General features: G+C 34.8%; 1 protein-coding gene across 9 annotated transcripts in view; it reads left to right on the forward strand.

Moving 5' to 3' along the window:
- Window positions 1-12,003, forward strand: part of KIAA1328 (KIAA1328 ortholog) — a 391,966-nt gene that overhangs the window by 45,344 nt on the left and 334,619 nt on the right. For all 9 annotated transcript variants that reach the window (XR_012325380.1, XM_019930365.3, XM_019930366.3 and 6 more), the window contains one exon: window positions 9,763-9,878. Coding sequence is in view for 8 of the 9 variants with exons in the window: in XM_019930365.3 (XP_019785924.3) it covers window positions 9,763-9,878 (116 nt within the window). In the remaining variant the exon portion in view is untranslated. The remainder of the gene's footprint in view (window positions 1-9,762; window positions 9,879-12,003) is intronic.

The following is a 12,003-nucleotide window of genomic DNA, read 5'->3' on the forward strand; positions in this document are numbered from 1 at the left end:
TTTCCAGTTATGTCTTCCTGAGACTGAGTTTCTCAGTTCCTTGCTGACTATTGGCTAGAGGCCTCCCTTAGTTTCTTGTTTCAAGGGCCTTTCCATATGGTAGATTACAACTTGGCAACTGGCTCCCATCAGAGTAAGCAAGAACAATCAAGACAGAAGTCACTATATTTTGGTAATCTAGTTTCAGAAGTTACATTCAGTTAACTTTGATAATCACTAGGTCAGTCCATACTCAAGGGGAGGGAATTAAAGAAGGACATGAATAGCAAGAGACAGGGATCACCAGGACCCATTTTAGAGGCTGGCTACTGCAATAACATTGTGATTTTCCTAAATTTACTTGTTCTGATATATTTTCTCTGATTCCTTAACATTGTTTACATAACAGTCATATCATTGGCACATAAAATTTTACTTCTTTCCAATCTGTATGCATTTTATTTTATTTTCTTGCATTATTGCACTGGCTAGGACCTCCAATCATTATTGAATAGAGGTAGTAATAGTTGACACTCTTGCCTTATTCCTAAAGTACAAGGAAAGGGACAAAGTGCTCTTTTTTCATCCTCATAGATACGATACTGGAGGTTTTTCATGGATGTTCTTTATTAGATTGAAGAAGTTCCTTCAGTTCCTAGATTGTAGAAGAGTTTTTATTATGAATAAGGTGAAGTTTGACAAATGCCTTTTCTGCATTTAGAGATGATTATGTAAGATTTCTCCTTTATTCTATTAATATGGTGAATTACATCAGTTAATTTTCAACTCTTAAATAAATCTTGCCTTCCTGGGCTAAACTGAACTTGGATATATTTTCTTTTTGTAACACTGGATTTGCTTTGCTAATTGTTTTTTAGGATTTTTTTCTGCTATATTTATTAGATAGATTGGACTATAATTTTTGTTTTCCATAAGTCCTTGTTAGATTTTGGTATTAAGATTATTATGGGGCTTCCCTGGTGGCACAGTGGTTGAGAGTCCGCTTGGCGATGCAGGGGACACGGGTTCGTGCCCTGGTCTGGGAAGATCCCACATGCTGCGGAGTGGCTGGGCCCGTGAGCCATGGCTGCTGGGCCTGCACGTCCAGAGCCTGTGCTCTGCAACGGGAGAGACCACAACAGTGAGAGGCCCGTGTACCGAAAAAAAAAAAAAAAAGAAAATTATTATGGCTGCTTCATAAAATGAGTATATACTTGAACTGAAAGAAATAACCAGTGAATATTAGAATGTTAACTTTTGGGGGGTTCAAATTTAAACATGAATTTAAATTGTCAGACATCTCACAGCTTTAAGTATTACATATCATGCTGCCTCTTATGCTTTGTTCCTTGGAAAATGTGTTTTATTCTTTTAAAGCAACATGTTTTTTTTTATCAGTTTTCTCTATACCTGATCTTTCTTCCTGTATTCAGATTCATTTTTGTCATTTCCATTTTTGATGTCTTAACTATTATATTAATTTTAGGGGAAATCATACATTCCACCTTTCATCTCAGACTTCTTATTTTAGGTATAGTTGATGTACAATATTGTATAAGTTTCAGAGGTACATGTTACTTGTGTTCTTTTTGATGGTAGCCATGCTGACAGGTGTGAGGTAATATCTTATTGTGGTTTTAACTTGCATTTCCCTGATGATTAACAATGTTGAGCATCTTTTCATGTGCCTGTAAGCCATCTGTATGTCTTCTTTGGAAAAATGTCTATTCAGATCTTCTGCCCATTTTTTAATCAGGTTGTTTGCTTTTTTGATGTTGAGTATAAGCTGTTTATACATTTTGAATATTAACCCCTTATCAGTCATATCATTTGCAAATATTTTCTCCCATTCGGTAGGTTGTCTTTTCGTTTTGTAGATGGTTTCCTTTGCTGTGCAAAAGCTTTTAAGTTTAATTAGGTCCTGTTTGTTTATTTTTGCTTTTGTTTCTTCTGCTTTAGGGGATAGATCCATAAATATTGTTACGATTTATGTCAAAGAGTGTTCTGCCTGTATTTTCTTCTAGGAGTTTTATGGTTTCTGGTGTTACATTTAGGTCTTTAATCCACTTTGAGTTTATTTTTGTGTATGATGTTAGAGAATGTTCTAATTTCATTCTTTCACATGTAGTTGTCCAGTTTTCCGAGCACCATTTACTGAAGAGACTGTTTTTTCTCCATTGTATATTCTTGCTTCCTTTGTTGTGGATTAACTGACCATAAGTGTATGGGTTTATTTCTGGACTCTTTATTCTGTTCCTTTGATCTAAATGTCTTTTTTTATGCCAGCACCATACTGTTTTGATTAGTGCAGCTATGTAGTATAGTCTGAAGTAAGGCAGTGTGATTTCTCCAGTTCTGTTCTTCTTTTTCAAGATTGTTTTGGCTATTCGGGGTCTTTTGTGTTTCCATACAATTTTTAAAAATTATTTGTTCTAGTTCTGTGAAAATGTCCTTTGTATTTTGATAGGGATTGCATTGAATCTGTAAATTACCTTGGGTAATACGGTCATTTTAGCAATATTAATTCTTCCATTACACGAACACAGCATATCTTTCCATCTGTTTGTGTTGTCCTCAGTTTCTTTCATCAGTGTCTCATGGTTTTCTGAGTACAGGTCTTTTACCTCTTTAGGTTGGTTCATTCCTAGGTTTTTTATTCTTTTTGATGCAGTTGTAAATGGGATTTTTTCCTTATTTTCTCTTTCTGATAGTTCGTTGTTTGTGTATAGAAATGTGACATATTTCTGAATATTAATTTTGTATCTTGCAACTTTACCGAGCTCATTGATGAGTTCTAGTAGTTTTTTGGTGGCATCTTTAGGATTTTCTATGTATAGTATCATATCATCTGAAAACAGTGACAGTTTTACTTCTTTCTTCCCAATTTGGATTCCTTTGATTTATTTTTCAGTTTTTTTAAAGTGTATTCACAGAGTTGTGCAGTCATCACCACAATCAATTTTAGAACATTCTCATTACATCAGAATGAAATCCTGTACCCATTAGCAGTCACTCCTCACTTCTCACCAACCTTCCTGGCCCTAGACAACCACTCTTTAGTTTTGTCTCAATGAATTTGCCTATTTTGGATATTTCATATACATAGAATTATATAATATGTAGTCTTTTTAAACTAGTTTCTTTAACTTAGCATGATAACTTCAAGGTTTATTTCTGTGGTAGCATGTATTAGTATCTCATTTCTGTTTATTGCCAAATAATATTAAATTTTATAGGCAGTACCACATTTAACTTATCTATTCATTTATTGATGGCATTTGGGTTATTTATACTTTTTATTATTATGGATAATGCTGCTGTGAACATATATGTGTAAGGTTTTTTTTTTTTTTGCGATACGCGGGCCTCTCACTGTTGTGGCCTCTCCCGTTGCGGAGCACAGGCTCTGGATGCGCAGGCTCAGTGGCCATGGCTCACGGGCCCAGCCGCTCCGCGGCATGTGGGATCTTCCCAGACCGGGGCACGAACCCGTGTCCTCTGCATCAGCAGGTGGACTCTCAACCACTGCGCCACCAGGGAAGCCCTGTGTGTAAGTTTTTGTGTGGACATACATTTTCATTTCTCTTGGGTACATGTCTAGGAATGCTGGGTCAAATAGTAACTCTGTTTAACTTTTTGAGGAACTGCCAGACTGTTTTCCAGAGAGGCTGCACCGTTTTATGTTTCCACCAGAAATCTGTGAAGGTTCTTATCTGTCCTTTTACATAATGGCTAATGATGTTGAACATATTTCCATGTACTTTTTGTCTATTTGTGTATCTTCTTTGAAGAAATATCTATTCAGATCCTTTTAAATTGGGTTGTCTTTTTTATTTAATATTTATTTATTTATTGGCTGCATTGAGTCTTCGTTGCTGTGTTCAGGCTTTCTCTAGTTGCAGCGAGTGGGGGCTACTCTTCGTTGTGGTGCACAGGCTTCTTATTGCAGTGGCTTCTCTTGTTGCGGAGCACAGGTTCTAGGCATGCGGGCTTCAGTAGTTGTGACACCCAGGCTCAGTAGTTGTGGCACGTGGGCTCTAGAGTGCAGGCTCAGTAGTTGTGGCAACAGGGCTTAGTTGCTCCGCGGCATGTGGGGTCTTCCTGGACCAGGGTTCGAACCTGTGTCCCCTGCGTTGGCAGGTGGATTCTTAACCACTGTGCCACCAGGGAAGTCCGGGTTGTCTTCTTATTGTCGAGTTCTCAGTGTTCTTTATATATTCCATTTACAAGTCCTTTATCAGATATATTATTTGCAAAAATTGATCCCATTCTGTGCATTGTTTTTCACTTTCTTGATGGTGTCGTTTGAAGCACAAATGTTTTTAAGTTTTGATGAAGTCCAATTTATTTTTGTTGTTGTTGCTTGTGTTTTTGGTGTCATATCTAAGAAACCATTGCCTAATTCAAGGTTGTGAAGATTTATGCCAATATTTTCTTCCAAGAGTTTATAGTTTTAGCTCTCACATCTTGGTCTTTAATTCATTTAGAGTTAATTTTTGTAAATGCTGTGAGTTATAGGGGCCCAACTTTATTCTTTTGCACGTGGATAGCAAGTTCTCCCTGCACTGCATGTTGAAAAGACTGTTCTTTCCCTTTGATTTTCTTGTTACCCTGGTTGAAAAATCAGTTTATTATAAAAATGAGTGTTTATTTATGTTTAATTCATCTATATGTCTGTTTTTATGCCAGTACCACACTCTTGATTATTGTAGTTTTGTAGTGGGTTTTAAAATTGGCAAGGGTGAGATCCCCATCTTTTTCTCCTTTTTCAGGAATATTTTAGGTTATCTGAGTCCCTTTCATTTCCATATGAGTTTTAGGATTGGATCAATTTGTTAATTTCTGCAAATAAACCTGCTGAGATTTTAATAGAGATTGAGTTGAATCTGAAGATCAATGTGGGGAGTACTGCCATCTTAACAATGTTAAGTCTTCCAGTCATGAACATGGAATGTCTTTCCATTAATACAGGTGTTTAATTTCTTTTGACAATGTTTTCATAGTTTTCAGTGTACAGGTCTTGCTTCTTCTGTTGAATTTATTCCTTTGTATTTTATTTTTCTTGATGCAGACGTACATGGAATTGGTTCCTTAATTTCTTTTGGGGGTTGTTCACTATCATTGTATAAACATATAGTTGACTTTTGTATATTAATCTTTTATCCTGTAACCTTGCTGAACTCCTTTATTAGTTGTAATAGTTTTTAAGTGGATTTTTTAGATTTTCTGTGTACAAAATTGTGTCACGTAAAATAGAGATGGTTTGACTTCTTTCTTTAGAATCTAGATCTTTTATTTCTTTTCCCTACCTAATTGCCCTGACTATAATCTCTAATACAGAGTTGACTTGCAGAGGCGAGAGCAGACATCCTTGACTTGTTTGTGATCACAGGGGGAAAGCACTTAGTCTTTCACCATTAAATATGGTATTAGATGTGGGTTTTTCGTAGATGGTCTTTTTCAGGTTGAGAAAGTTTCCTTTTCTTCCTATTTACTGAGGTTTTTTTTTTTTTAATCATGAATCATTGTTGGATTTTTTCAAACCCTTTTCTGCATCTATTTAGATGATCATGTGGTTTTTGTCCTTTATTTTATTGATATGGTATATTACATTAATTGATGTTTGATTATTAAACCAACTTTTCATTCCTGGGTTAAATTCCAGTTAGGCATGATGTATAATCCTTTTTTTTTTTTTTTAAATGTTCCTGGATTGTGCTTGCTGGTATTTTGTTGAGGATTTTTGCATCTACATTCATTTGCTGTTGTTTTGTAGTTCTTAGAGCTCTTTTGACATAGATTGCTGTGTTTCTCGTTTCTTAAAGCACCTTTGTTCCTTTAGACAGTACATTTTAAATTACAGTTAAATGTTAGAATTTGTAAAGAGGGCATTAAGATGATTTCACTGCCATATATATATATATTTGTATAAATATATTTTTTTAATGATGAAAGCTCTTCTTTTTCACCATGCATTTACATTTGCTTAAAAACAGTATATCCCTTTCTGTCTGCTAGATGTCCTGTGAAATCTAGGACATCTAATCTCTCTAAATCTTATCCACTAAGTTAATATTGAGAATTTATAGAATGCTACCAGCATTTTCTGCTTCCAAATGTGAGATGTCAATCAGGGAAAGAAATTTATCTGGTTGACCATTGGTGAGCTCTAACTAATTCTCTTTGGGATAGAAGCTTCGTTGCCTTGACCTTGTCTTTCACAGTAGAAAGACATTTCTGGAGTACCTAGAAGAACATTGGGGATATGTAAAGCCATAAAATAAATCTCTTCCTAGAACATTAGTTTTACTAAAAAGTTTAGAATAGATGGGTATGGGGAAACTTTTTATATTAAAACAGAAAAGATTGTTTTATGGAGAAAAATACAGAATGTGCAGGGATGTTTAAGCTAAAACATAAGCCTTCAAGGAAACTCAGGTTTTTTGCCATGGTTTTCAGCTGAACCACCCAACTCTAAGTGTATGAATTATCATTCCTTGTTAGATAAGAGTATAGTTTGTGGACATAATTGAGAAGTACTCTGAGATGTTAAATAAATGCTGAAATGATTATTTCTTTATGAACAGACTATTGTCCTCCTTGTAAATAATTAACAAATCAACACTGGGAATATCCTCTTGACCAGAGTTTTCAACTTTTCTATCCTATTAGTCAAATATTTCCCTTTTTTGTGTTTACATTCTCATTTTGTTAACTAGCTTATTGCTGTACTCTAAATGAGATAGAGGATTAGGTATTTTTATGTTACTTTGTGGTCTGAGAATGCTTTGATAAAAAATGTAGATCATGATACCAGATAATTTCTCGTACATACACCTCATGGGAAATATTATTGAACATAAATTAAACAGGAAGACATATTTCAGAGTGGATATAAAATCTCGAGTTTGTTTTATTGGCAAGTCCTTTGCATTTAAAGGCTGTATTAATACACTTGCTCCTATTAACTATGCTAATAGACCACAGAGAAGCCATGCATATCTTTAGATAGGCCTATAGAAGTGTTGCCTTTTGTGCTTAACACAGCTTGTTAAGTTTATAGACTTCCAGAGCATAATAATTGCTAACGGGTAGTCTAATCATAGCAGCGTAACAGAAAAGATTTTCTTTTTTTTTAAAAAAAAGCCCTGTTTAAATAGTGTAGCAACAAAATTTTCAAATATCTCTAGAAACTAAATTTAGGAAAGAGTGGTTTTTCTGGATAGAGCACTTTTAGTTTTGGGAGAAGCTCATCATAGCCACTGGCATTATTGAATATATGTACAAACATTTTTTGCTGTCAGTGATCCCTAGAGTTTTCATGGATTTTCTTCAGGTTTGACAAAGGGAGTAAGTAAATGCTGGGGTATATGTTCTGACCTGGCAGTCTCTAGACATACTTTCTTCATTTACTTTAATGTTAGGTAAATGTGGCAGTGTACTTTGTTGTTACTGTTTTTATGACCTTGGAAGCCTTGCTTTCTTGAACAAACAAATCTTTGGGTCATTCCTCATATTTATTTGGCTTTTATGAATGGAATTGAAATGACAGGGGCCATTGTGAGGTTCCTTTCGGATATCCCATAACTGGATAAACTTACTGTGATTATTTTTTCCTATAGTAGGCATTCAGTTAATATTTTTTAATAAGTAAATGAAAATAAATCTTCTCTTATCTGCTTATGGATTTTCCTCTTCAGTCTCATCTTTAAGATTTGACCAATCTAAACAGGGAGAGATCTTGCCACATATTTTCTCACCTTGACAGTGTTTATTCTCTCCTTACAATATATAGCATTACCTATTTCATCTTTCTTTTATGCATAATCCTACAGATTCATCACTTCTTTTGTTTTACGTTAACCTCATGCGAAATTTTGCATCATTACACTTTTTAATATTTCTCTTGTCATCCTCTTCCACTGCCTCTTTCATCCTATGGCTGTAGCTTTTGCATAGATTACAGTATTGTATGCCTTGTACCCTGACCAGATGTTTGTTAACTTCTTTCTTATTTCTTTACAAATGCTCTCCATATTTGTAAAGGACATATATATAGTTCCAGTATGTTTATAGTATAGTAAAGGAAATTATAGAACTTAAGCTGGAAGGAATTTTTAAAATTGTCTAGCCTTTTTTGTTTATGAGTGGGAGTAATGATGCCCAGAGAAATAAGCATGCTTTGCCACAGTCACCATATGTACGTGGTTTTCTGATTTACAGTTTGGGGGTGTACTTGATCTGGAACAGTTTCCTAGCAAAGGTGTTTCAGAAGCCAGTTGACAGATTGAAGAGGAGTGATTTGGATGATAGAATGAATTAATGGTTCAAATGTTTGACAATTTTAGAAAAAACTTAAGAGGCAGTGGGGAATTACTGTGAAAGATGTTAGTATAAATGTGGTTGAGGATAATGACAAGAATAGCGAAGGCATTGTAAAGAGATGGCAACAAGGGAGCAGGCTAACCTGAGACCAGATTATAAATCCTCTACGTATGTGTATATTTGTTCCTTGTTTAGTTGTGTGGATTCCTTGTAATTGTATCAGTATTAGAGATTATGCTCGTAGAAAGAAGGTCCTGAGTCCCATACATGAGCCTAGTAGTATGCTAAATGTAAATAATAGGAGTCGGGAAAATGATTGGAATGTCATGATAAGCAAGAAAAAATAAAGCTATTTTTTGAACATTACTATATGCCCTGCACTTTCACACAAATTAATTCAAAGACAAGATGCAGTCAACTCTTGAACATTCAAAATTCTAATTTTCATTCTGTTATTTCATTGATCTTAATATCTCCACCAGAAAGCTAGCAACAAAGGAAAGGCTGTGGAGTTCATGTTATTCAGAAATTGCTCTGGTGGAGTACAGGTGTGGGAGGAAATAAATTTAGATGCTCAAAGAAAAGATTTGGCTTCCCTGTGGATTTCACTAACACATATCCCTGTGTGATCTTATAGAATAAAATGTGTTGTACTCTCTTTGGAGAATTAATCACCAGTGACAGAAATTCAGAGCTAGCATCTCTGTTCACAGAGTAACATGAAAATTAGGGTTGTCATTTTAAGGTAAGTTCTAATGTTTAGTTTTTTTTCACCCCTCTGTGCTCTTATCAGAAACCACCCATTTTTGATAGGATTGAGTTGGAATACCTTTCAGAGTTAAGCATTAAAGATATATATTTTTGGTCAGTGTTTTTTACTTTATAACCCCTTTTTGAACTAAGAATAAATGTGCAAACCTTTTTTTATCTTAATGCCATTTAAAAATTCCAGTCCAGTTATTTATATGCTACTGAAGATTGCAGGGTATTAGTACCAGGAAAAAGTAAAATCACCTATGTATGTTTAATGCAATATTTACGTAGTATATATGTTGTTTATTTTATTGACAGGGTTTAAATAGAAGTATGAAAAAGATCTAAATCAAAATAAATTGTGCCTTATTTGATAATGAAGAGGTGAAACCTTTGTTTTAAAAATTCGATATTTTTCAGTCTTGGATCATAATTGGGAACCCATGAAGTATAGGACTTTCCATATTTAAGACAGTTCTGATTATTGCAAAAGTTCTTGATGTAAAAACCACATGCATATTTTATTACAAAGGTGTGGAATATTGCCTTGTGAAAGGTTAATTTTAAAAAATTCAAAAAACATAAATTATCCCTGAAGAAACCAGCATACCTCTGGAATAAATCTAGTTTTGGTAAACCACAGCTGTAGGCACATATTTTATTTTATTCTCATGGGCATTTTCTTTTCTCTTATATTTCTTTCAGAGTAAGTGAGGAAAAGGAAGTAACAGAAGAAAGACTCAAAGCTGAGCAGGAATCATTTGAGAAGAAGATCAGGCAGTTGGAAGAACAGAATGAACTGATCATAAAAGAAAGGGAAGATATCCTTTTTGAAAGTCCTCTTTTTTAACGTGCAGAAAGTTTGACTCTTTCATGAAGAAAATGTAAACTCCAGAGAAATAATTGTTTTAATTTATAACAGAGAGTAAATCTGCATGGGCTGCCATTTTTAGGCAATCAGAACGACACTTAACAGCATGTGTTGTTGCTTCCTTTGTGCTTGATACAGTCGTCCAGCTGTTCCACTGCTGCTGTTATACTGTGGAGCACACATTTGTCAATTCAAAGAGACAATAAGAAATTTGGGCGTTAAAATGTAGTGTTGGAACTTTATTAAATTCCGTTCCACTACTGTAATTGAGCCTGAACCCTCTTTGTCTTTGGTATTCTTTCTAGCTAAAGCTTTGACAGTTCTAAGGAATTCTATTCTGAAATCATAAAAATAAAAAAAATCCATTGTAACTTATAGATGTTGTAATTGATAAATGTTTATACTGCAACATAATACTACCAAACTATTCTCATGGAAGAGAAAACTATTGGGTTTAGAATTAGAGAGAGGGTTATGTGTGTGTGAGTGTAAATATGTATAATTTCATTATTTGTAAGAAAGTAAAATTAAAAATGGTGTTTTAACTTAAGAATTGTACTTTAAGGGATATGTGAGTTGAAATAAGCATATTTCTGAAGTTTGTTTTGACTGGGTAGATACTTATCTTTGGGTGTTTTTTTGCAGTGACATTGGTATAAAAGAGAAGTGACTGTCCCTAAAGTTAGGATCTGCCAGCTAAAGGAGTATGTGAATGCTTAAAGGAACGATTGTCCTTATTGTCAGTAGCATCATTTACTTGATTTTTTTTTTTAGATTTTTTTTTTTTGATGTTGACCATTTTTTAAGTCTTTATTGAATTTGTTAGAATATTGCTTCTGTTTTATGTTTTGGTTTTTTGGCCCCAAGGCATGTGGGATCTTAGCTCCCCGACCAGGGATTGAACCCGCACCCCCTGCATTGGAAGGTAAAATCTTAACCACTGGACCACCAGGGAAGTCCCCCATTTACTTGATTTTAATAATTTTTTTGAAGATTCTTTGAGTGTCAAAAATGATCATGTATTGACAGTAACTATACCTTTGTGAAAACTAGGGAAATAGAAGCATAAAGATAAATTAATTCACTGGAAAAAAAAAGCACAAAAAATAACTATAAAAATTGAGTTCTGAACTTGTATTTTTCAAACAGTGGGAGTGCATGATTGCAAATTAATAGAATCAGAATTCTCCGATTTGATTTGTGGAGTAGAACATTTTTTAGTTTTATGGGCCCCACAGTTTGAAAGGAGTACTTTTTCAATTTTTTTTTTCTATATTTCTTTAGCATTTGAATAATCATCTTGGGCCTTCTCTTTTCTTTGCTTTCTTTGACTTTATTGCGCTGGGTTGTCAACTCTCAGCCTACGCCCCTACCTCTGTGATTTTCTTCTTGCTACTTTTCTCTCTTGGTTAAAATAGCACTGTTTATTCAGAATTCACGTCTGTGCTCAGCCAGTGTTAGTCTTTCACTTTGCAAAAGGAATAGTGACTCAGGACCCTAGCACTTTCAAGAAAAGGTGGACTAGGAATGCTTTTATTTGTAACAGAAGTTCACTTTACAGGGTCTATTTCTTTGCACATAACAATTCTGGAGATAAGTGGCCTCTGGCATTGGTTCAGTGGCTTAAAGTTTTCAGTGCTGGGTCCGTACAGTTCTCTTAGCTTCTTCTAATGGTTGCAGGATTCCAGGTTTCAAGATGGTTACTCCAATTCCAGGTATTACATTTGCATTAAGGCAGAAAGAAAGGAGAAGGAAGATGTTCTGGTAGTTGTGACTCCCTGTCCTTTTTCAAAATACATAAAATCTTTCTCAGGGCATTTCCCTCGACGCTGCCGCACAGCAGTCTTTCATGAGATATTTATTGTCCTGAACTTTATCACATGGGCATGCTAATCTGCAAGGGAGGCTGAGGAAGTGAGCGTTTAGCTTATCCAATTTAGACAGTGGGAGGCAGCAGGGAAGGGGATTGGAAATGAAGTCAGCCTCCAACTCTGGTAGCAGAAGTAGGGGAAATTGAAGTCACTTTTTTAAAAAAAATTTTTTAATTTTTATTTTTCTGGCTGCTCCATGCAGCA

Source organism: Tursiops truncatus, chromosome 13, assembly GCF_011762595.2.
Source record: "Tursiops truncatus isolate mTurTru1 chromosome 13, mTurTru1.mat.Y, whole genome shotgun sequence".
NCBI lineage: Eukaryota > Metazoa > Chordata > Mammalia > Artiodactyla > Delphinidae > Tursiops > Tursiops truncatus.